The sequence below is a fragment of the Pan paniscus genome, chromosome 17 (assembly GCF_029289425.2).
Source record: "Pan paniscus chromosome 17, NHGRI_mPanPan1-v2.0_pri, whole genome shotgun sequence".
Lineage (NCBI taxonomy): Eukaryota > Metazoa > Chordata > Mammalia > Primates > Hominidae > Pan > Pan paniscus.
Genome location: NC_073266.2, coordinates 63,863,624 through 63,889,736, shown reverse-complemented (window position 1 = coordinate 63,889,736; position 26,113 = coordinate 63,863,624). Strand labels below are relative to the sequence as shown.

Here is a 26,113-nt window from a genome sequence, read left to right as displayed (position 1 = left end):
CGGAGTCTTGCTCTATCACCCAGGCTGGAGTACAGTGGTGTGATCTCAGCTCACTGCAACCTCTGCCGCCTGGGTTCAAGCTATTTTCCTGCCTCACCCTCCCGAGTAGCTGGGATTATAGGCACGTGCCACCACGCCCAGCTAATTTTTGTATTTTTAGTAGAGGCGGGCTTCAGCATCTTGGCCAGGCTGGTCTTGAACTCCTGACCTCATGATCCACCCGTCTCGGCCTCCCAAAGTGCTGGGATTAGAGGCATGAGCCACCGCGCCCAGCCTTTTTTTTGTTTTTGTTTTTTTGAGACAAGGTCTCCTCTATCGCCTAGGCTGGAGTGCAGTGGCACCATCATAGCTCACTGCAAGCTCGAACTCCTGGGCTCAAGCAATCCTCCTGCCTCAGCCTCCCAAGTAGCTAGGACTACAGGTGTACACCACTATGACCAGCTGATTTAAAAAAAAAATTATGTAGAGTCAGGAGTCTCACTGTGTTGCCCAGGCTGGTCTCAAACTCCTAGCCTCAAGTGTTCTTCCAGCAGCCTCCCAAAGCCCTGGGGTTATAGGCATGAGTGCTGAGATTACACTACACCTGGACAGGTTTTGTATTTCAATAAGTCTTCATACTTGTGGCAGGGCAGCAAGCAGGGCTGGGACTAAGGTGAGGCAAGCAAAGGCCCAGGATGCAAAACGTAAGGAGGCACCTAACCTCAAGCTCATGCAAGTGCAGGGCTGGCGCTTGAGAGTGAACGCCTCCTGTCCCGGCCCCAGCAGAAAGCTACTCTTCTACCTATAGCTGCCCCAGAGCTCTGTATCCCAACAGTCCTAATCCTGAGGCTGAGACCAGGCAGCCAGCATGGTGAGTGTGTACAGCTCCTTTTCTGGAAAAGGGCCTCCTCCCTCAACCTATCTCACCCCAATACCGCTTCTGCTAACATCCTGCGGTCCAGGATAGACAGTTTGTGCTGAAATGCCACCTCTCCTCTGGCCAAGCCTCTCATTAGGGCACAGGGTGAAGAAAACAAAGGAAGGGGAGGGTTCCTTCCCCCCCCCAGCACCTCCCTTTCTTTTCCTGCAATCCTTGCAAGAGCAGCTCATTCCCTCCCCACACCCTCTTGGGTATTGACGGCTCACATGGCTCAAAAGTTCTTCCTTATAAGGATGGCTTTGTGAGTGACAAGGTTTTATGTTAGCTCCTTCTTTCCTCCCCTGATTTAGACACAAGTCTGTATTAAAGAATGTTTGGAGAGAACAGTAATTATATTGCTTTGGAGTAATTGCTAACAAAGTATTTCCAGATAAAAATCCCTCAGGGTCTACTTTAAAGAAGAGATAAGACTTATTTGCAATTAGCACAAGCTATTTACATACAAACTGTTGCACCGAAGTCTAAAAAACACTCTCACTTTTAAGTAGGTTAAACAAAAGCCTTCTAATGTTGTTTTCTTGGTTCTTTGGCTAAACAACCCTTTTCATCCAAAATTTTGGTACAAGCAAACTTAGCTCAGTCCAGATACATCCTTTCTGGATATTGATTTGTGGGGTACAAATGGATGAGTTCGGACAGGGCTATGGGTGCCCTACTTCCTGAGGACCCCTAGTGTGTCCATCCTGAACAGGCACTCCCATTACTCCCAGCTCCTTTTCAGAGCCTGGCACCAGGCACCAACCACCCATAGACATCCCAAAATGCCCTGAGCAAGGGTAACATAAGGGAGTTTCAAGGGAACAGATAGGGCCATCTCAGCCTTGGACAAAGGGAGTAAATAGAGTCTCTAGGAAAGGAGGTTTTGGACAGAAGGGCCTGGAGAGAAAAGTACATTTGTCCTAAATTCAGAAGGTAGAAGGGGTAGTTTTGGTAGGGGCACCTGAATGGTGGTGCGGGGGAGGTTGCTTATGAACTTGAGGGAAGATGGGTCTGTTCTTCCAGCCTAGTGGCCTCAATGTGCCTTTTCTTCTAGAGTTTCCAACCAAATGCAGAAAAAGAAATTGTTTTATCAGTGATTTGAGAAGTCGTGGTGCTGAGGCCTCAGCCACCAGCCCCCTGCTGGACAGGGACTGCTGGTGGCTGACCATGGCAGGAAGTGGGCAGAGGAGAAGGGTAGATATTGATAAGGTCTGGGAAACCATCTAGGAAAAGGAGAGGGAGGAGAGCCAAGAGGATCAAAGAGAAAGCCAACAGAAGGCAGGCTTTAAAAAATAAATATCATCATCATCATAATAGCTAATATTTATATAATGCTCACTGTGTTCGAGATACATGTTAAGTGCTTACACATATTATGTTCATCAAATCCTCATAAAAGCCTATGCAGCAGATACCATTATTATCCCCATTTTATAGATGAAGGAGCCAAAGCACAGAGAGCTTAAGTAACTTGCCCAAAGTCACACAGCAAGCAGCTAGCGCAGGAAGCACAAGAGTGGGCTTTTCATCAAACGATATGTTCAACGGAAGCTCCTCATTTAAAACAGACCAAAGAGTAGCTGCTCTGACTGGCTGGAGGACCAGGGTGGAAATCCCAGGCCACTCAATGGTGGGTAAGTGTGAGTGGAGACGTGTTATTTGCCAGGTTGAAGACTGCTGAAGAGGGCATGTAACTGAGGGCCAAAGGGAGGGGGACAGGACAATGCCTGCAAGAGAAGGATCTTGTTTCCCACTTCCCAGGAGTGAGAGGGGCTTCCCATGGCCTGCAGAGCACTGGGGAGGAGAAAGAGCAAGGAGCCAGATGTGAGGTTGCAGGTGGTGGGGAGGATGGGGAGAGCTGTAGGGAGAAAAGTACTGGCTGGGAGGCACCCGAGAGTGTCTGGGAGTGAGATGATGACAGATTCCACTCCTCCTTAACCTGGGGGGTCATTATGGTGACAGGAAGTCACAGGGCACGTACCTGGATGTTTTCTGAGAACCTTTCTCCTGGGTGCTGCAATGGGAAAGGGGCGGGAGCAGAGTCTAGGAAGACTGAATATATTTTCATGTGTTGAGTGGACACAAAATCCAAGGAAAGAGAACTGCTCTCCTCGACCCTCTCCCTTCACCCCAAAAGCAGCCCAGACCTTTCCTCCCAGGATCAACCTCCATTGTAAATGTTAACAGATTAAACAGACAAACGGATAATAGAGGGAGGTAGGAACTTGAAATAGAGACTTGTGGCATTTTAGAGCTGGAAGGAGCTTAGGCTACCATCCACACCGGCAGAGCCAGAGAAGAGAAATGTCATGCCACATTCACAGGACTGGCCGGGGGAGGTCATGGATCAAATGAGACATAGAAAGAAAGGTATGGAAAACTCCAGACTTGGGTTCATCTCATTTCAATGAAAACTAAGAATGTAAACATTCATTAACCTAACGTAAACTATGGGCTTTATTTAATGCATCAATATTGGCCCATCATTTATAACAAATGCACCACATGCAAGATGTTAATAATAGGACAAACTGGTGTGGAGATGAGAGGGTAGGTGGAAATCTTTGTATTTTATGCTTATTTTTCTGTAAACCTAAAACTGCCCTACAAAATAAATTACTATTTTTTTCAAAGTTCATTAATGTGGGTTCTGTTTGCAGTTTTTCATTCACTGACCCCAAACTTTTGGGAGGGCAGATTCTAGACAATGCAAGGAGCTTGTGAGCATGGGCTCTTATAAGGGAGTAGAAAATCAACCACCCATTGAAAATCAAGTTCCTTCTCTTTTACAGAGAATCCGAGTAGCCCTCCAGTTCAAACACTCATTTGAAGATTGATCAAAAATGGGAACTTTCGACCAGGCATGGTGGCTCACACCTGTAATCCCAGCACTTTGGGATTAAGCTGGGAAGATAACTTGAGCTCAAGAGTTTGAGACCAGCCTGGGCAATATAACAAAACCCTGTCTCTACAAAAAAAATTAAAAAAAAAAATTAGCCAGGCATGGTGGCATGCACCTGTGGTCCCAGCTACTTGGAAAGCTGAGGTGAAAGGATGGCTTGCATCTAGGAGGTTGAGGCTGCAGTGAGCCGTGATTGTGCCACTGCACTCCAGCCAAAAAAATAAAAATTCCGCTTTACAATTCATACCTAAAGTTCAGGAAATAGGTCAATTAGATGATTGGTCCACAGTCATAGAACAGATTCTTTAAGAGATAAAGAGATACAAGAAAGAAATAGATAAGAGACAAGAAGTGGGGGGAAGAAAAGGGTGAAAGAGGGGCAGAAAGGGAAGAGGAAAATAAGAGAAAAAGGAGAGAGAACAAGGCAAGTTGGTGAGAGCTAGATAGATAACTGATAGTGCCTCTTATCTTGGACAAAGACAGAGGCCTGGCGAGGCTTCCTCCGACATGCCCTGGGTACACACCAAAATAAACACCCAGCACGCATAAGGTGTAGTTAGCAATGCAGTTCATTTTTATTAGTTATAAATAAAGTACAAAAAATCCACCAAAAGTGAATCTAAGCATTTACACAATTCCTAATGTCTCCGCCTTTTCATTGATGCACTATTGCTTTAATATTCATAATAAATATTCTTCTAGCTTTCTGCTATAAAATAGTCTATGTAGCAAAATGTTGCACAGCACAACAGAACAGAACAGCAGGAGGATTACAAAAAAGGACAATCAACACTGAGGATAATCCTTTCACTTGCCAGGGGCAACAAAATTACCCCCTCGAGGGCTGGTGCAGCTGGCTCCATGGCTGAGAAATTAGCCGCATCTGAGGCCAGGGGTGGAGTGGGGGGAGGGGCTCAAGGGTGAGGGCACAGGCCAGCCAGGGCAAAGGGCCCCTTTCCACTGTGACCCTGCAGAGCAGCATAAGGCATGCCCGTCCAGGAGCCCTGCCAAAGACGTGGTGTCTGCCAGGCCCAGCAGTGTGGTGGTCGTGCTCCCTCCAGTGTGGTGGGGGACTCCACGGGCTATCTCCAGGGAAAGCAAGGCTCCAGGCTGGAGGCAGAAGGGGAAGCTAGGCAGGAAGCCCAGAGAGGGGCACCCATCGCCCAGCTGGGGCAGAGTTGAGGCTTTAGGGACCATACACAGCCCAGTTCTCACACAGCCTCCCTGGGCAGTATGGCGAATCTCGGTCTCCACTTCCTCCCTCCACATCAGCACCTTCCCCATGGGGCCTCATCCCCACCAGGTAAAGGCAGTGATGTAAAGAGGGAAAAAGGAGGATAAGCTGTGAAGGAGGGAAAGGGGCAGAGGCAGGAGGAAAGCAGGCAGTCCAGGTCCCAGCCGGCTCAGGGGGCTACTCTCAGGGGCGTGAACTCCCTCCCTCTCCTTTTCGCTCAGAGGCATTGGGCTCACAGCTGTGCCAGCCTTTGACAGTGACTTCCCCATGTCCTCCCTCATTATTCCTCTACAGGGGCAGGGGGACTGGAGGCCCACTCCCGGTCCTCCGAAGAAGCTCCTCCTGCCCACAGTCGCCAGGGAGCAAAGGCAGAGGGAGACGCACAGAGGAGATGCCAGGAGCAGAGACCTTGATTCCAAAATCTATGTCCCAATCTGTTTTCCATGGGCAGCATCTCAACAATGAAGACTCTGGGTGATGATAGGATAGGGGTGCCAATCCCAAACCCATAGTTTGGAGCTCCTTTCTGCCTACCCCATCCCTATCTCTAACAAGACATGGATTTCAGCTCACTCGCCAAATGACTGCCCAAGCCTTATGAAAGGGCACGTCCTATACGTGTCCACCTAACTCACCTCCCTGTCACCCACAGGATGCCACATATTATAGGACAAAAACCCTCCCAAAAGTCAACTCTGAGCAAGCTCAAATTCTCAGCTCACTCTCTCTATTCTTCTCTTCTTCTTTCCTCTCCTTTTCTCCTCCCAATCCTTTCTCCCTCTTTCCCTCTTTTTTTTTTTTTTTTTTGGACTGAGTTTTGTTCTTATCACCCAGGCTAGAGTGCAGTGGTGCACGCTCCCAGCTCACTGCAACCTCCGTCTCCTGGGTTCAAGCCATTCTCCTGCCTCAGCCTCCCGAGTAGCTGGGATTACAGGTGCCTACCACCACGCCCAGCTAATTTTTGTATTTTTAGTAGAGACAGGGTTTCACCATGTTGGCCAGGCTGGTCTCAAACTCCTGACCTCAAGTGATCTGCCCACCTTGGCCTCACAAAGTGCTGGGATTACAGGCGTGAGCCACCATGCCCTGCCTTTTCTCCCTCTTTCTTCTCTCCTGAGAAGGTGAGACAGCACAGCACAGTGGTTTCCCACGGGATCTGTGTCACATTCTACTTGAATCTAAGGGACCCTAAAGATCTCCCAGTTCTCCTCACTCACCCCACCCAGAAAACTGAGACTCAGGGGCCAAGGGACTTGCTCAAGGTCACTGGGACGTCTGTCATGGAGCAGATTTGAAAACCTGAGCCTCCCGGCTCCCCAGTCCAGGGCTCCTTCTAAGAAGTCAGGCTTTTTGGCTCTCTGATGTTCCTCTTGTAATGTCTGGAGGGCTCCAATTCTGGAGTTGGAGGCCAGGTGGAGACAGTGGCCTCTAGTGCCCCAAGACTTTCCTCAGAGGATAGCGGCTGGGTGGGCTGAGGTTGTGGGAGGAGAGAGGGAGGAGGAAAGGCAGGTTCATGATGGAGAGGCAGGGTTGTGGTGGTGGGGGGGGGTGCCAAGTGTAGCAAGTGAAAGGATTACCCCAGTCTGCTGACAAGTGCAAATTATATTTATATATGTGCTAAATACAGTCACTATATTGGAGTTTTTCACTAGATCACAGCATACAGAATCAAAGGTTTGCATTTCGTATGGAATGTATCCAAAGAGGCCAGCACCACGGTAGGACAGCTTGCAATCACACACCCTGATAGTTCGGACGAAATAAAGTTTGCAGAATTTTATTTAAATTTTTTTTTTTTTTGTATTCGTAGTTGTTTGTCATCGTACCAATGCATGCAAAGCATTCCACTCCCAGAAACAACGCCAAAATGAGGTAATAGGAGTAATAAAAAAAATTAGTATCCTTTCTAAATAAATAAATTATAATTAAAAATGCAAAACAACTATAAAAATAATTAAATAAGAACCCACGATATCTACAAGTTAGTCATAAATTATGATTGTTAAATATAAGGCATTTAAACTCACAAAACCCTGTAAACTAGCAACGTGCCGTGTTTTTTGTTTTTTGTGTTTTTTTTTTCATTTTTGTTTTTCTATCAGCTGAAATCGCTCTAGCATTTGCTCTACGCGCGCAGGAGATGAAACACAAGGGGGCCTGACAGACGTTGCTACAGCCCCACGCAGGGAGTGTTTGTCCCGCCGGCAGGCGGGGGGCTTAGGGGATTTCTTTAGGAAAAAAAGAAAAAAAGTCTGGTGCTTTTTTCTTCACCATTGAAAAACTGTGCTTGTTCATTAGGCGTAAAGAGTTAAGAATACTTGCACGGAGGCTGGGAACATTTGCAGAAGAGGAGCTTGAGTCCTGCCACAGGTGGTGGCCAAGGGCGACTGGGGGCCGAAGGGGGTCCTGGCCAGGTGGAGGGGCAGCCCCTGCTCACCCTCTGCTTGCACCCAACCAGGCTTGTGGTGTTGGGTTGATTGATTGGCGTCCTCGGTGGACCCGCGGCGGCACAGCTGCTGCAGCGGCTAGGATGCCCAACTTAAACCCTGGGGCTGCTCTCACCCCAGAAGGCACTCATGCGTCCCAGTCGAGAAAGGGTCTGAGTCCCTTGAGTTGAGCAGGAGGAGGACTTACCAGTGGTCTCCCCTCCTGGAGGTGGTGGATGTCAGATGCTGAGGCCTGACCCTGCCTCTTCTCCACTCTTCCCAGACTCCCTGACCAGTGCCGGGAGCAGAAGCACAGACCCTGGCCCTCTCTTGTCCCCCAAACAGCTGCCCGGCTAAAGAAGTGGGAGCTGCAGGGTTCTGAGTGCCCCATCACCTCCTGTCCCCATCTGTGGGGGAAGGAGGGGGGGCTTCAGGGTCTACCCCCAAAGTAAGCAGCTTCCCTCTCCCCTCTGGTGGTCCCCTCCCCAGTCCCTAATATTAGCCTGGGGCAGAGAATTGGGAGGCGGGAGGGGACGAGGGCCCACTGTCTCACCCAGCACGTGTGCCCCCAGCCCAGTTTGAAACAGAGTGTGTGCCCACACAAAGTCCTTTTCAACAGCTGGGTGGGCGCACAGCTCTGCCGCCTTGAAGATGTGTTGATGTTAGGGAGGATTACAAAGTATGAGTGTCAGAAGGAAATTAGCAAGCATCCAATCCAACCTCCTTAGGTTGTAACTGAGGAAACTAAGGCCCCGAGAGACAAAGGGAAGTTTCTACTGTTGCCCACTTTGTCAGTGAAGAGCCCAGACTGGAACCTGGGACACCAGCTCTAGTTCTATCCTGGCCTCCCCACTGACTCCCTCCCACTTGCCAGCCTTTCAGGCCAGTCTCAGCAGAAAGAATGAAAGACTGAGACTAAGAGAGGAGTGACCTTCCTAGACCACCCTAGCTACCTCCAGGCCAAAGCCATCTTCTGATGAATTCTTGGTTTTCACCCAGCCATTGGAGAGAATGGGGCAGAATTCTCAACCTCCTGTGGCTATCAGTAACTAGCTTTCCCCCAAAATCCTGACTCAGATGTACTTTCCCCACTGGTGAGATCTCCAGCCTTTAGCCCTGGAGACATTTTTATACACTGGAGCTACTGAGTCGGACGCTGTGATACTCATTGCTGCTAACCCTGAATCAGGTTATTCACCATTTTTGCAGCATTGGATGTGTCTTGTCTCCTCAGCTAGATTGTGAGCTCTCAAAGCTATTGTCTCTCCCAGCACCTGCACCAGTAGGCACTCAATAAAGATTTTATAGAACACCAGGATATTAGTGCTGGGAGAAATCTCCTGCCAGGAGCCACTTCCCCCACTTTCTGCCTGCAGGTGGCCAGAGCAGCTATTCCCGCATGAACCAGTCGTGCCAGAAGCTCTTCCTCAAGCCAAAATCTGCCCGCCTGTTACTTTTACCCATTGGTCCTGGTTTTACCCTTGTAGCAGCAATACAGACTCAAATTTCCTTCACTGTATGGAATTTCTTCAAATATGTGACAAGTATCCTGTCCCCCTCACCCCGGTCTTATTGATACGAGGGCATTGAGACTGAGTTACGAATGGAGGTGAGGGGGAGGCTTACAGAGCAGTGCAAATGAGGGAACAGTGGGGCGTGGGGCACAAAGGAAGGTGGCAGAATTCCAGCTAATTTGGTGTCTTCCACATAGGGAGAAAGAAAGTTGGGTTTGGGTTGGAATTTGGTGGATTTTCCCATCTCCATTCTTCTGTCCTCTTATCTCTCTGCTCCCTTTGGGGTTCAGGAAAATTGTGAGGTGGTGCAGAAAGATATACTGTATCAGGTCTGTGTCTCCCAGCACCCCCATCCCGACACCCCACAAGGTTCTCAGAAGAGAGCATAGAACAGGCTGGACAGAGAATATGAATCCTCACAACATCTAGGTGAGGTAGCAGGACCGGAAATGGGGCTGCACTGTTCTCTCTCCCCACTCAAAGGAGAAGGAAACTGAGGCACAGAGAAAGGGACTTGCCCAAGGTTATCAAAGAGTCAGAGAAGCAGCCAGAGACCAGGGACACGGGCACTCCCAAACCAAGCTGAGGGGCCTCCCAAACCTAGCTGATGTGACCTCAGAGCCAGGGCCATCTCTGAGGGACTGTGTCAGGACTGGAGACATCCCGGGGGGTGCTCAGCTTCCTCCCCAAGGTCTGCGGTATTGACCTCAGCCCTTAGTGCTGGCTGAGAGCACTGTGGCCAAGACCAAGCGGCCATCACCTATGCTGTCTTATCTGCATCATCTGGTTAATTTTTTGCATAGGGAGGCAGTGGCTACGTTGCCTCTTTGTGACAGGCAAGAGCACAGCCTAAAGGAAGGAGTCGGAGTGACCATGAGTCTCTCGGCTCCCAGGAACACAGCGGGTACCTGTAGCTGAGGGCCGAGCCCTCCCTGGTTTAGTGTGGAACTGGGGGGATATAGCTGGGGCCATGAAGTTGAGCCCTGGGCCTGGGGAGCCCCGCCTAGATGAACTCTCCCTTCACCTGCTGGAGCTCTGCTGCCTTCCTCACCTCCGCTGAACCCTCAGAGGCCAGGATAAGACCCCATCAGCTCCTTTTCCAGCTCTCCCTCTCCCAGACCCCCTTCCACACTCCGTGCACTGTAAACATGAGAAAAACAAAAGCCAAGGTAAAAACAAAAACGAAAACAAAACGAGAACCCCCCCCTCCCGCCTCCCAAATTGGGTGAAAAACAAAATCCTTTTTCACCGTAAACAGAATTTGGCTTTTTTTTTCTTCCACCTTTGATTCCTTTTTCCTTTTCTCTCATAAAGACGGGAAGATTGGGGCTGTCGTTGGTTCGGTCAGGCACCAAAACAAGAAACTCAATGAGAAATATTTGGTGCGAATTCGGTAATAGCGACATGTCCACCACAAGATGACTAGAGCACCACACACAACATTTTTCTTAAGCTAACATGCTCCGGCTGCCATCCACAGAAATAGCTAGAGACCCCTACATGGTTCCTACGTGGTCGAGAGGTATATATACAATCCTTCAGAGGACAGGATTGAGGGGCCCGTCTGTCAGCTAGTGCCTTCAGGATCCCACCTGGGTTCTCCGCAGCCTGGGCCCCTCCTTCCCGCCCTTGCGCTGGGCACCGCCAGCTCCCTCTCTCCTGCTCAGCCAGGCGGATGGGGACAGTCGCCATTCTGGAGAGGTGGGTCCTCCCCCACCCCCTCCTCTCCCTCGACACCGATACCACCAACTCCTCTTTCCACAAAATGTGCTTGCAGGCTTTTCCTCTACGTCAAATGGCTCAGAAGGCAAAGTTTGGCTGCAAGGGCTATGGCCGTGGGGGGACCTGGTGAAGGAAATGGGGTGTCCACTGGCTAATTCCTCCCTCAGCTGTCGGCTCCCAGTTGTGTCTCAATGTCCACTCGGCAGATGGGGCATTTCTTGCTCATGGCGAGCCACTGGTCCACGCACAGTTGGTGAAAGAGATGCATACAGGGTAGGCGTCTGGAAGAGAGGAGGGAGAGTCAGGGGCCCGGCAAGAGCTGAGGGACACTGAGCGGAGCAGGGACACACACCTAGGACTCCTGGGGAACTGCCCGGCTATGGAGGGAGGCTGTGGCTGAGATGGGAAACCATGAAGCCTCCACCAGGAAGCGCTTTCAGATCAGCCTGAAACAAAGCCACAACTTTGTCTTAGACTCATTCAGACCGAACACCACACTGTTCTCCTACACTTTTCATCCTCGCGTCCATACCCGGGCATCACACATCTAGAACATTTCATACCCCACCTTCCCAGGGCACCAAGAAGCACATTATAGCACAGTTGGCACACACGTGCACAAGCAAACAAGCACCCCAACTCCCAGACACACGGCGCAGTGATTGGTCACCAATACCTATAAGAGAGGGGAGAGGGAATCAAAATGGCGGTCTCCTACCTCACATCTTCTCCATCTTCCAGCATAGACAGACAAATTGTGCATTTCTCATCTGTGTCTGACTCCTCCCCCTCATCCTTCTTGCCCTTGCCATCCTGGGGTCTTCGCTATGAGAAGCAGAGAGAGTAGCATTCATTACCTGGGGCAGACTCAGCTGGTGGCTGGTGGTTTTCACCCACAGCCTGCTCTTCCCCTGGGAGTCAGGTTTTTTAAAGTTTCTTTTTTTGTTTGTTTTGTTTTGTTTTGTTTTTGAGACGGATTCTTGCTGTGTTGCCCAGGCTGGAGTGCAATAGCGTGATCTTGGCTCACCGCAACTTCCACCGCCTGGGTTCAAGCGATTCTCCCACCTCAGCCTCTGAGTAGCTGGGATTACAGGCACTTGCCATCATGCCTGGCTAATTTTTGTATTTTTGTAGAGACAGGGTTTCACCATGTTGGTCAGGCTAGTCTTGAACTCCTGAGCTCAGGTGATCTGCTTGCCTCAGCCTCCCAAAGTGCTGGGATTACAGGTGTGAGCCACCTTGCCCGGCCATAAAGTTCTTAAGTAATACCCAGAGCTCCTTCCCAGCTACTCTCCTGCAGCAAGGGCAGTAGGAAGAGGTCAAGTGGACATCATTTTTGCTGTCCCAGGCACTTTCTAGGGATACAGAGCTTAGAAAGAAATTGGGTTCCTAATGAATCGATCCTTTGCAAAGCTATGACTGTGCACAGTTTCCCTTTTCTGGTCCCTTCACACCATCCACTCCCCCTCAACACCCTTTATAACCTAGATTCCTGCCTTCAGGTTTCTCCCTCCACTTTCAGGCCCAGCAGGTTTCATTTATTCTTTCAGTCAACCACTGTAGACTCATTTATTCACTGATAACTACGTGAAGACATCAACTCTTACAAACTGTAGCCATTGTTATAAACTATTTATATTGTTGGATTTATCTTTCTATCCAGAAAGTTCACTTAAGATAGGCACTATCGTAAAGCAATCATGAAACACTGTTTATACTTGTTGACTTCCCTTGTACTGTTTTTCATTTTATGCTAATTATTTGAAAATAGTTTACCGTTATGTAGAAGCCATATGTAGAATCATTATGTAGTTTACCATTATGTAAAGTCTCAAATTCAGATGGCATGGACTCATGACTTACCCTTCTTTAAGTACCACCCCATACTTGGTCACTTACAAGGCGTATTAGTACTTGGTAAATATTTTGGCAAAGAAGAAATCTAGTCAGTGAGCGAAATCAGCCCACCTTTCATGTTCACATCTTCACACTGTGCCATGAAACAGTCTAACAATAACCATAAGAAGAAAATTACCCATTCTGTCCCTCTCCAGAGACAGGCTGACTTCAAGATCATTTTGCAAAGAGAAAAATCTGAAGAGTCACAAGATGAAGACTACCTAGAGAATGACCGTGGGGCAAGGCCCGGATGCCAAGTCTCCCTTCTCTGGCCCCTGGTCCTAAACTCTGGAGATCCTGAGTCTGGTTTAGTCTGGGGAATACTGTAACCTCACTGGAACACACAAGAAAATCTATTTGTTCTGCTCTCTGCCTCGCTGTGCCCTATATACTCCACTGCAAACCCTGCTAGGCTTCTGTAATAAGTTTTCCCTTATCCAGAATCCAGAAAATCAGAATTACATCCATAGTCCCGTATAACTGTCATGGCTTTAGAGTATGAATAGAGTCATGATGATCTGCCTGCTTAAGAGTCCAGCTGTGTTTGCTGGAAGAGTGGCCTTCGTTTAGCTGACCCTGCTAGAAAAGGGAGGTCCAATAAAATGTATTGGTAAGAGTCACCAATTTGCCTATTTGCCTACTTTCTACTATTTTTTTGCCATCATTATTCATGATTTTCCTTTAATAGTTAAAAATTTTAGCTTAATATTACCTTGTTTTGCTGTCTAATCTATATATCTTCTCGTTTCATTAACCTTCCCTTTTACTTTTTTTTTTTTTTTTTTTTTTTTTTTGAGACAGCCTTGCCCTCTTGCCCAGGCTGGAGTGCAGTGGTGTAATCACGGCTCACTGCAGGCTTGACCTCCCAGGCTCAAGCAATCCTCCCACCTCAGCTTCCTAAGTGGTTGGGACTACAGGTGCACACCATCATGTTCAGCTAATTTTTCTTTTTATTGTAGAGACAGAATCCCTCTATGATGGCCAGGCTGGTCTCAAACTCCTGGGCTCAATCTATCCTCCTGCCACCGCCTCCCAGAGCGCATGAGCCAGTGTGCCCAGCCCCCTTTTAACTATGATGTTATTGATGTTAATTTTATATGTTGCTTTCATATCTCTTTCTAGTTTTTATTCTTTGCATATTTTTCTATTTTGGCTCGGTATTTTCTATATTTTTATTCTTACATCATTACTATTTTAAAGTATATATTTTATTGTATATGATTATACTCTCAATTTAAATTTTTAAGGTGTTTTTCTTCTTTATTGTCTTTTTCACTTGTGTATAATTTTTAAGGGTTTTTTCCACATTTTATTTGGGTCCTAACTTTTTTCATTTCTTATTTTTAATTCATTTTGTTCCTTTTTTATAATATTTTTATTCCCTTAATTCTTTTTATTCTCCTTTTTACCCGAGCCCTTTATCGACTTGATTCAGTCCATTTCCCCTTTTAATTCTTAGCATTGGTTCTCTTCACAATTTCTTCATGCCTGTTGAAGTGACAGCAGGTGAGGCGTGCATCCTTGGTAGGAGTAAACACTCCCTGGTCCGGGACACAGGTGCTGCTCCTGGACTTGAATACACCACTCATTTCCTTCTATGTTCTTCTCCAATAGCTTAAAACTCTCTCTCTCCAGAGAATGATCATTTTCCCCGTGTAGATGACACCCTTAATTACTGAAATGCTGCCATTTCCTCTATTAGCACACTAGCCAAGGTTTGATACATAGTAGGTACTCAATAACTGCGGTCGAAATCATTTACGAATAAATCCAGTGCCTTGAGAGGAGCTGCCTATACTGATTCACAGTCTTTGACATTGACACCACCAGCACATGGGTTAGGGGAAAGCATCAAGATATCAGCAGCTCACCATTCCTGGGCACTTAGTAGATACCAGGCACTGTGCCAAGCTGTTCAAGTGCATCATCCCGTTGAGTCCCCACAGCACCCCGTATGGTAGCTACTAATGAGATCATTCCCATTTCACATTTTAAAAGGGGGAGGTGGACAGGGAGGGGCCAGAAAAGCCAAGCAAGTTGTCCAAAGTAACGGAGCTATAAGGGGTAGAACCGAGAGTCAAAATTGGCTCTAACTCTAAGAGTGCTTTCGACCAATGCACCCTAGGGTCTCATGAGGGAGTGAAGACGGTCCTTGGCTTGACAATGATGAGGACAGTCCTGCTCTAAGATTCTTAATGTTTGTCAAGCTTTTAATTTCCCCTGGGAAGGATGAATGTTTTAAAAATGTATTAATATTTATCTATTTATTTTTATAATAAATGTTATTTTGTAGAGCAGTTCTAGTTTACATAAAATTAAGCAAAAACAGGCTGGGCATGGTGGCTCATGCCTGTAATCTCAACAATTTTGGAGGCCAAGGTGGGTGGATCACTTGAGGTTAGGAGTTCAAGACCAGCCTGGGCAACATGGTGAAACCCAATCTCTACTAAAAATATAAAAATTAGCTGGGTGTGGTGGCACATGCTTGTAATCCCAGCTACTTGGGAGGCTGACGTGGGAGAATTGCTTGAACCCAGGAGGTGGAGGTTGCAGTGAGTCAAGATCATGCCACTGCACTCCAGCCTGGGCAACAGAGCAAGATTCTGTCTCAAAAAATAATAACAATAATAAGCAAAAAGTACAGTGTTTTCCCATATACCCTATACTCCCAACACAGAGTTTCTATTACTAACATCTTGCATTAGTGTGGCACACTTGTTACAATCAATGAACCAGTATCAATAGACTATTAACTGAAGTTCATTCGTTTACATTAGGGTTTGCTCTGTGTTGTACCATTCTATCAGTTTTGACAAATGCATAATGTCATGTATCCACCGTTAGAGTATGATACCAAATACTTTCACTCCCCTGAGACTCCCCTATGCTCCACCCATTCATTCCTCCCTCCCTCCCCACTGGCAACCACTGATCTTTTTATTGTCTCCATAGTTTTGCCTTTTCTAGAATGTTATATATTTGGAAACATACAGTACACAGCCATTTTGGGCTAACTTCTTTTACTTAAGAATTCCTCAGTGCATTTCTGCTTCCAACATGTCTTTCCATGGCTCAATAGCTTATACTTTTTCTTTCTTTCTTTGATACAGGGTCTTGCTCTGTTGTCCAGGCTAGAATGCAGTGGTGCAATCATAGCTCACTGTAGCCTCAAACTCCTGGGCTCAAGTAATTATCTTGCCTCAGCCTCCTGAGTAACTAGGACTACAAGTTCATACCACCATGAACTTTTTAACTTTTTAACTTTTCAAAATTTTTGTAGAGATGAGGTCTCACTATTTTGCTCAGGGTGGTCTTGAATTCCTGGCCCGAAGTGATTCTCCATCCTTAGCCTTCCAAAGCACTGAGATAATAGGTGTGAGTCACTATGCCCAGTCCTTATTTCTCTTTATTGCAGAATAATATTCCATCATCTGGATGTGCCACTGTATGTTTATCTGTCTTTCATCTATTGAAGGACATCTTGGTTGCTTCCAAAATTTTCATTTATTTTAATTAAAAAAAAATTTTAAACTCAGTTTCCCGGGCTCTAATCTTATCCTAGATTCCTAGTTCTTAACCCTGGAGATTCTACCTCTACAGACTTAGGATAAAAACCTGTGACTCTGTGGCTTTAAAAGCTCCCCAGGTGATCCTGACGCTCAGTCAGGTTTGAAAACCTCTGCTTGGATGCCTTGGTTTCCCATTTGTTCACATGTGAGATTGGACATGGAATTATTTTCTAAGGCAAATATTAGCCTTCTGTGCAGGTATCCCCTTTGCCCATCTCATTTAGAGACAAGTATTTATGTGCCTGACACCTATACATGTATATGTATGTAATATACCCAATGGCAAGTCCACATGCACACACGGATACCCAGCTCTCCTTCTTTACTAATGAGAGGCCTTCCATCTTCCCTCCTGGCCACACCTGGCACAGAAAAGTAACATGACCCTGGGAAGTTATTACAGCTTTAGAGCATCTAACCAGAGCAAAGGTTTCTAGAATCTGGACTGCACCCCTCTGTGAACAACCAGGCCAGAGTCAATTAGACAACCCCCTGCCCCATTCCCTGACTATGCAGGCTGGCCTGCTGGCAGACCCACCTTCTTATACTTGTGGGGGAAGGTGAACCTCTCAATGGTGTTCTGTACAGCTCCCCGAGTCACATTACCCAACCTGTCCTCGAGCTGCAGCAGCTCCTGGAAAGAGAAAAATGTGCACATGTGTGCTCAGCATGTATAAATGCCCACATGCACACAGGATATGGATTGGGAGCTGGAAGACATGAGCAGGAAGCATTCACATAGCTATCAGGAAGAACTCATCTGATGCTGAAAGACTGCAATATCTCTACTGTCTCTCCCTTCTTCTCTTTCTTACTCTTAACCCTGAAGCTTCCTGACACCCATACCCTACTCACCAGCAGAGGTGGGGAGGGAAAAGGGATGATAACAATAATGGCATCCCCACCAACCCAGTTGGTACCAGACAAAGCAACATACCTCATAGCTCTCCCGTACGGCGGAGGTGTGTCTGCTGGGATTTAGTCCCTGGAGAGCAAGGAAGTGAAGCTGAGGGTAAGGGTAGTTTCGGATTTCATGGACGACCTGTTGGGTAGAAAATGCCTTGGATAGAGCAAGGAGTCATGGTTTCTCCATGAGCCCAGCATGCAACTTCTCCACCTGTAACCCACTCAGTACACCCTGAGATGCTGTGGGCAGAAGTATTGTCTTTCCTGCTCTTATGTCCCTTTTCTTTCATCAAGAACCAAGCTTTGCCTGGACAAGCCCCAGAAGGAATAACAGAATTAATAAAGTGACAACTAACCTTCATGGCAGGCACTGTTCTAAGCACTTAACGTGACTAATTGAATTATCTCACCTGATCTATAATGTGGGTGCTATTACTCTCCCCATTTTACTGATGGGGTAAATGAGGTACAATAGATTATGTAATTGGCTCAAGTTATGCAACCAAAGGACAGAACCAGGATTTCAAACCCAGGCAGTTGGGTGGCAGAGTCCATTCCCTTCACCTTTTGGTTTAGTTCATTCTCACTCTGCTATGAAGAAATACCCAAGAATGGGTAACTTAAAAGAAAGGAGTTTTAATTGACTCACAGTTCCACATAGTTGGAGAGCCTCAGGAAACCTACAGCCATGGTGGAAAGCACCTCTTCACAGGGCAGCAGGAGAGAGAATGAGTGCCAAGCGAATGGGGAGGTCCCTTGTAAAACCATCAGATCTTATGAGAGCTCACTCACTATCATAAGAAAAGCATGTGGGAAACTGCCCCCACATGATTCAATTATCTCCACCTGGTCCTGCCCTTGACATGTGGGGATTATTCAGTTCAAGGTGAGATTTGGGTGGGGATACAGAGCCAAACCATATCACTCCTACTCTGCACTGCCTCCAAGAGAAGCTTGATGGTTCAAGGCTTGGGTTTGTGTCAGCACCAAAGTGGGGGCACAAAATTTAAAGGGCCACCAAAAGCCTCATTAATAAAGATCAACGATATTTTAATGCAATGTTTTTTAAAGTCAAATAAATGCAAAAAAACCTCCATGCTGAGCAAAATATCAATATTTTAAATAAAGACAGAGTCTGACTCTGTTCTGGCATGGCCTGCCTCACTCGCCTTTCCCTCACCCTGGCTATGAGTCAGAGAGGAGTTTCCATCACAGCTCCTCTACTTGCTCACTGTATGTCCCAGGGCCAGTTACTTAGCCTCTCTATTCCTCAGTTTTCCAATCTTTAAAATCAGGATAATACTCTTTTGTGGGAGTTTTTGAGAGGATTAATGGGATAATTTACATGAACTGCTTAGAACAGTGCCTGGTATGTAGTAAGTGCTCAATAAATGCTTGCTTCTTTATTCCTAAGAGATGGTGCTTCATACACAAAGCATGGACCCTCAAAGCTTACAAGGACTCCAAAAATTACTCATGCAAGCTCCTTATTATACAAATAAGGAGACTGAGGAGCTGAGTGGTTAGTGACAGAGACAAGGGTTGGAAGGTGGAATTATGCTTTAGGGCAGCAAAGTGAAGTTGCCTGGAAATAAGATTTTCAATCAAGCTTTTGCTGCTTTCATGGAATATCTTCATTTTAATTCCATGCAGCTTGCAATGTCAGGAGCCCAAAGGCCCCCAAAGCCAGCCTGACCCATGATTCGGCACTCTGCAGCCACAAGAAGGCCTGCCCTCTGAAAAAGGCAGAACTGGATAGGCAGCCTAGGCCCAAGAGCTCCCACTGGGATCTCTTTTGATCCTCACACCAGCCCTGTGAGATGGGCGAGGCAGGCATCTTCATTTCCATTTCACAGATTAGTGAAACCAAAGCCTAGGGAGGTACTGACCACAGGAAACTAAATGAGGCCATATGAAGTGCAAGGTCTACTCTGCCTGATCTTAGCCCTGAGCCTTTTACCCACAGACCACACCCTGCCATGCTGCCCCTTTCCACTCCTCCAGTGCCCACTCCTACTCCCCTCAGCAGAACCAGCTTCCAGTCCAGCAGGTTCCCTTTCATTCCCCATAAAGCCAGAGTGTGAATAGGAGCTGGGAAGAGAGGGGAGCTGTTGATCTGCCAGGGAGCCAGGGCACAAGAAGGCCAGGGCACAAGGGAGTCAGGGCATGGGGTGTTAATATACAGAGGAGCTGGGTCATGTGGAAGCCAGGGCACAGGGGAGCCAGGATATAAGGGGGCCAGGACACAGGGGACTCAGGGCATGGGGGTTGATACACAAGAAAGCCAGGTCATATGGAATCCGGAGCGCAGGGGAGCCAGGATATAAGGGGGCCAGGGCACCGAAAAGTCAGGGTATAGGAGGTTGAGAACACAGGGGAGCTAGGTCATATGGAAGCCGGGGCACAGGGGAGCCAGGATATAAGGGGGCCAGGGCACAGGGGAGTCAGGGCATAGGGGGCTGATACAGAGAACAGAAGCTGGGAAGAGAGGGGAGCTGTTGATCTGCCAGGGAGCCAGGACACAAGAAGGCCAGGGCACAAGGGAGTCAGGGCATGGGGGATTGATACACAGGTGAGCTGGGTCATGTGGAAGCCGGGGCACAGGGGAGCCAAGGATACAGGGGAGCCAGGCCATGTAGCAGCCAGGGCACAGGGGACCGCAGGCCTCAGACCACCACTGGCACTCAATAGGCGCAAGGGAGTCCGTTTTCTTTCACTTACCATCTGTGTGGAGGAGGAGTTTCTGGGAAAGTGGTGCATTCGAGGAGTGGCTAGGTAATGCTGATAGTGCTGAGGGATGGGCCGCACCTGGAACTGAGCAGGACTCAAGCCAGCATCCACACTGAGATCCCTGCAGCGAAACAGCCTCAGTGAACCATAGGGTGGTGTGATTTAGCCAGGTTAGAGAAGGGACCTCAGACATCAAGCCTATGGAGTAGAATTGGAGTGACACCCTGCCAGAGCTGCAAGGAACTTTACATCTCCCAGCCTTTCCTCTCTCTTCAGAGGGAAGGAAACGGAGACCCAGAGAAGGAAAGGACTCTGAAAGGTCTGAAGGAGCTAGAGCAATCCAGGCTCTATGAAATTTCTTTAAACTAGGGGACCAAAGCTCCCTCCCAAGACAAAGTCTATCCCTGAGAGAAATGCTGAAAGAAGAATCTAAATCGAGCAAGCCAGAGGCACCGAGTAATGGAAAGACAAGGTTCAGATAAAAGTGGAGGAGGGAGCTGAGGCTGTATTTTTACCACTTTGAGAAAACAAAGAGAGAGAACTCTACACCTAGACCTACAGGCCAGACAGCTTATCCTGGCCCACCGCAACCCACTCCTAAAAATATAGGAAAATTCATTTTGCTTAAAAACTAATTAATTGATGAATTGCACTGAGGATGAACCAATGGCTAATTTGGAAAATGGCCAATTTCAGATCTGGAGAGAAAATGAGCAAGATAAGATGGAAACATCTTGTCATAACTGGAAACAAGAGAACTATCAAAACACTATTAGGGTGACAGCAAAAGGGCTCAGAAGCAGTCCTGAAGAGGCTCCCACTGGCCGGAGTTAGGACAATGTGCAGGTTGACAAGAATAACTGCAGGAGGGATGGAAATAAATAAAAATTGTTTAGATCCATGCGCATGAAATGATGCTAGAAAATTGGTCCCTTTCAAAGAATGCTGGAGAACAAACTTCTTTACCTTTCTTTTTTTTTTCTTTTCCTTTTTTTTTTTTTTTTTTTTTTTTTTTTGAGATGGAGTCTCGCTCTGTCACACAGGCTGGAGTGCAGTGGTGCGATCTCGGCTCACTGCAACCTCCATCTTCTGGGTTCAAGCAATTCTCCTGCCTCAGCCACCCAAGTAGCTGGGACTACAGGCATGCCACACCACGCCCGGATAACTTTTGTATTTTTAGTAGAGATGGGGTTTCACCATGTTGTCCAGGCTGGTCTCGAACTCCTGACTTCAAGTGATCCACCCACCTCGGTATCCCAAAGTGCTGAGATTACAGGCATGAGCCACCACACCCAGCCAACTCTTCATTTTGAAAACTAGTAAATAAATGAAAAGAGCCTTTCTTTTCTTACTGTATTTCCAGGTAATCAAATATTTGATGAGTGGAAATTTCTCTTTGTAAAAGTTTTTCAGCTAATAAATGAATAAGGGATGATTGAATTTTTCTTGAATTTTTGTCATCATTTTGCCTCCCCTAAAGAAATAAAGGATCTAACCAAAGATCATTGATTGTTGCTAACATCACAAAAGAAGCAACAACCAGACAGTAAGTGCTTTCTGGTGGAAGAATACAATATCACCTATGAAGTATTTATGCCAAGAAATAAGAGTTGAACCTGAATCTACTCAAGCCTTAATCTTGATGCCAAGGTCCAGAGAATACAAGAAACTAAGGAACATCTTAAGTGAAAACACAAGAATGCAACCAGTAAAATCCAGGTAAGGGGAAACTACAGGAAAAACAGCCTGGATTCTTCAACAAATACATTGGAGAAAAAAAAAAGGATATGGAGAAGTATTAAAGGAATTTCCGCTTCTACTGGTGATAGTTTAACAGGAGTTAAGTTTACCTTTCCACTTTAAACCACTAGAAAGCTGAACAGAATATATGAAATCTCTGTTTTCAGACGTTATATAACAAGCAATGCAGACTGTTATCAACAGAAGGACAACACATGAGGTGAGCCCTGCAACCTCCCTAGTTTTTTGCATGAAGGCACATTCCAGACCATGAGCAGGGAGAGAACTAAGCAGAGCATGACGATCTTAATGATTTGAGGATTCAGAGATCTTATTTCCAGGAGGCTGAGGTCTCTGAAAGTTGTGGTACCATGATTTGGAGAGAAGAGGCAGCTACATAGAAGGAGAGCTCCAGAAATCTGCACGGAGATTCCCTTGAGTCTTTACTGAATACTAAGATCTGCATACATGGGGTGAAATTTTAGTAGGTTGAACAAAGAGCATCCAAGGTATAGTGGGTTCCCAGAGATTAGACAGTGCTGGGAAAGATTCATATTCCAGTCAGCCAGAGCAGAGAGTCCTTGGTCATACAATAGAGACCCCAGAAGAGCCTTTTGAGACTTATTTATGAGTCTTATTCGGGCAGATCTAGAGTAGTCTCTACTCTAGGGATATTCTAGTCCTGCTGGAAGAAGACCTAAAAGCAAGCCTTAAAAGGATGAAACTGAACTGCAAGTGCTGCTTACCAGAACGAAGCCTAACACTCTCTAAATGAATAAAACAAACATAACTACTTAACAGTGTATAATCCACAATTATTCATAAATGATGTTCATCATTCAATAAAAAATTACTAGATATGCCAAAAAAATGATAATATGTCCCAGAATCAGGTGAAAAATCGATCCATGGAAACAACTATGAAACAGAAATAACAAGGATGCTAAAATAGCTATTATAATCATATTCAAATATACAAAAGAAAACATGAAAACAGAGAAGAGTAAAATATATAGAAGAGGAGATATTTTAATGATGCCAATGGAACTTCTAGAGATGAAAAATGCAATGTCTGAAATAGGAAATTCACTGGGTTAGATTAACGGTAAATTAGATACTACAAAAGAAAAGATTAGTGACTTTAAGACACAACAATAAAAATAATCCAAAATGAGCCAGGCACAGTGGCTCATGCCTCTAATCCCAGCATTTTGGGAGGCCAAGGCAGGAGGATCATTTTAGCCCAGAAGTTTGAGGCTAGCCCAGAAAACATAGTGGGATATCACGTCTACAAAAAAAAAAAAAAAAAAAAGTTTAAATTAGTTGGGTATGGTGGTGTGTCCTCTGGTCCAAGCTACTCAGGAGGCTGAGGTGGAAGGATCACTTGAGCCCAGGAAGTTGAGGCTACAATGAGCTGTGATGCCACCACTGCACTTCTGCCTAGGTGACAGAATGAAATCCTGAATAATAATAATAATAATCCAAAATGAAGCACACCATCAGAAAAAGACTAAAAAATTAACAGAGTCTCAGTAAAAATATCAAGCAGTCAGCCATACGGGTAAGTAAAGACCCAAAAAGAGGGGATGGAAGGTAAATGACCGAAAAAATATTTTAGGGAAAAAATGGCTGAAATATTTCCAAATTTAATAAAAACTATAAATTCACAGATCCAAAAAGTTCGATAAACTTTAAGCAGGATAACACAAAGAAAACCACTCCAAGGGACATAATAATCTAATTCCTGAAAAATAGTAATAAAGACAGGATCTTAAAAATAGTGAAAGAACAAAAGACCCATTCAACATAGAAGAATGTAGGTAAGAACAATCATAGATTTCCCATCAACAACAAAGCAAGCCAGAAGACAAAGGAATGGCACCTATGCACTGCTGAAGGGAAAAAAAACTGTAAACTTAGAAATATATACCTAGAAAAAATATATTTTTAAATGACAGTGAAATAAAGACTTTTTCAAAAAGTTGAGAGAGTGCACTGCTAGGAGACTGTTACTACAAGAAATGTTTTAAAAAGTTCTTCAAACTAAAGAAAAATAACACCAGACAGAAACTTAGATCTCTACAAAGGAATAAAGAGTGCCAGAAATGATAATCATGTGGGACATATAAAAAATTATTTTTCCTATGAAAAATTGTCTTTAAAGGTTGACTGTTTAAAGCAGAGATTGGCAAACTTCTTCTGTAAAGGATCATAAATAGTAATTATTTGGGGCTTCAAAAGCCGTACAGTCTCTGTCACAACTACTCAAGTGTCCACTGAGGTGTAAAAGCAGCCATAAACAATAGGTGAACAAATAGATGTGTCTATGTTCCAATAAAACTTTATTTACAAGAACAGAGAGCAGGCAAGATTTGATTCACAGGCCATAATTTGCCAACCACTGGTTTAAAGCAAAAATGATAACAATGTATTTTGGTAATTGTACATACATAGAGATAAAACCTACAAAAGAAGTAGCAAAGGATGCAAAGGGGTAATGGAAGTATGCTGTTGTAAGAGTTTTGCATTACACACAAAATGGTATAATTCTATTTTAGGGTAGAGTGTGATATGCTAAATAGGAATATTGTAAACCTAGTGAATTCCCAAAATAAAATAAGATAAAATAAAGTGATATGACTATTAAACCAATATTTAATACTAAAAATTCTCAACTGATCCAAAAGAAGGCAAAAAACAGACAGAAATTTTAAAAGAAAAACAACAAAATGACAACAACAACAAAACAGATGGAAGAAAGAGAAAACAAAGAGCAAGATGGCAGATTTAATTCCAACCATGTAGACAATTGCATTAAATGCAAATGGTCTAGACACCCCAATTAACAGACAGAGATTGTCAACTGCAAAACAATCGCCAACTATATGCTGTCCATTCAAGATATAAATATGTAGATACTAGGTTACAAGTAAAAGGAGGAAAGAGATATACCCTGTAAGTGCTAACTGGAAGAAAGCTGGAATGGCTATGTTAACATCAGACAAGGTAGACTTTGAACCAAGGGATATTACCAAGGATAAGGAAGGATGTTTCATAATGATAAAGGGGTCAATTCATCTTGAAAAATGACAATCCTTTTAATATCCTAATATATATAAGTCAAAATAAGTGAAGCAAAAACTGACAGAACTGAAAGAAAACAAATTCATAATTAGAATTCTAGACATCCACCCTCCTTTATAATTCATGGAATAATTCATGAAAAAAAATCAGTAAGAGTATAAAAAACCTGAACAATACTATCGACTAACTTGATCTAAGAGACATTTATAGAATACTCCATCCAATAAGAGTAGAATATACACTTTTTAAAAATACTTATAGAACATTTACTAAGAGAGTATAAATGCCAGACCATAAAACAAGTCTCAATAAATGTAAAAGGATTAGAATTACACAGAGTATGGTTTCTGATCACACTGGTATTAAATTAGAAATCAACAACAAGAAAAGTCTGCAAAATCCCAAGTTTTCAAAAATTAAATAATAAACTTCTAAATTACCCAGGGTCAAAAAGAATTCATAATGCTAACTAGAAAGTTTGTAGTCCTTAAAGAAAAATTCAGTTTTATATGCTTATATTAGAAAAGAAAACCCAAAGTCATGATCTAAATTTCCGCCTTAAGAAGCTAGAGCCCAAAATAAGTAGAAGGGAGGAAATAATAAAATCAAGATCAGAAATCAGTGAAATAAATCAGTGAAATAAAAAACAAGTAATGGGATCAAAGGCTATTTTCTTTTTCTTTTTTTTTTTTTTTTTTGAGACGGAGTCTCGCTCTTTCGCCCAGGCTCACTGCAAGCTCCGCCTCCCGGTTCACGCCATTCTCCTGCCTCAGCCTCCCGAGTAGCTGGGACTACAGGCGCCCGCCACTGCACCTGGCTAATTTTTTGTATTTTTAGTAGAGACGGGGTTTCACCATGTTAGCCAGGATGGTCTGGATCTCCTGACCTCATGATCTGCCTGCCTCAGCCTCCCAAAGTGCTGGGATTACAGGCGTGAGCCACCGCGCCTGGCCTGATCAAAGGCTATTTTCTAAAGAGTAGTACAAATGATTAAATTTCTATCTAGATTGATCAAGAATGAAAGAGAGAACATACAAATTACTCATATGAGGAATGAAAGAGGGAGCATTATTACAGATTCCAGATGTTAAAATGATAAGAAAATATTACGAATAGCCTTATGCCAGTACATCCAATTAAATGAGAAAATTTATTGAAAGACAAATTACCAAAATTACCAGATGCAGTGGCACACACCTGTAATCCCAGCTACATGGGAAGCTGAGGCAGGAGAATCATTTGGGCCTAGGCATTTAAGACCAGCCTGCGTCTGGGCACAGTGGCTCACACCTGTAATCCCAGCACTTTGGGAGGTGAGGTGGGAGGATTGCTTGAGCACAGAAGTTGAAGATCAGCCTAGGCAACATAGCAAGACTCTGTCTCTACAAAAATTTGAAAAACAAAAAGTTAGCTGGGCACAGTGGTGCACACCTGTAGTCCCAGCTACTTGGGAGGCTGAGGCAGGAGGATCACTTGAGCCCAGGAGATC

At 45.2% G+C, this 26,113-nt stretch overlaps 1 protein-coding gene across 2 annotated transcripts in view; it reads right to left on the bottom strand.

Annotated features, from left to right (window-relative positions):
• Positions 1 to 4,351: 4,351 nt before the first annotated feature.
• The window catches only part of ARK2C (arkadia (RNF111) C-terminal like ring finger ubiquitin ligase 2C), a 126,782-nt gene continuing 105,020 nt past the window's right edge, over positions 4,352 to 26,113 (bottom strand). The window contains exons 4-8 of one of the 2 annotated variants that reach the window (XM_034943609.4): positions 19,792 to 19,921; positions 17,102 to 17,206; positions 16,703 to 16,798; positions 11,415 to 11,521; positions 4,352 to 10,977 (exon numbers count right to left, since the gene is read on the bottom strand). In XM_034943609.4, the coding sequence (XP_034799500.1) occupies positions 10,860 to 10,977; positions 11,415 to 11,521; positions 16,703 to 16,798; positions 17,102 to 17,206; positions 19,792 to 19,921 (556 nt within the window). In that variant the 3' untranslated portion in view covers positions 4,352 to 10,859. The remainder of the gene's footprint in view (positions 10,978 to 11,414; positions 11,522 to 16,702; positions 16,799 to 17,101; positions 17,207 to 19,791; positions 19,922 to 26,113) is intronic. The other variant, XM_055102494.2, reaches the window with a different exon arrangement.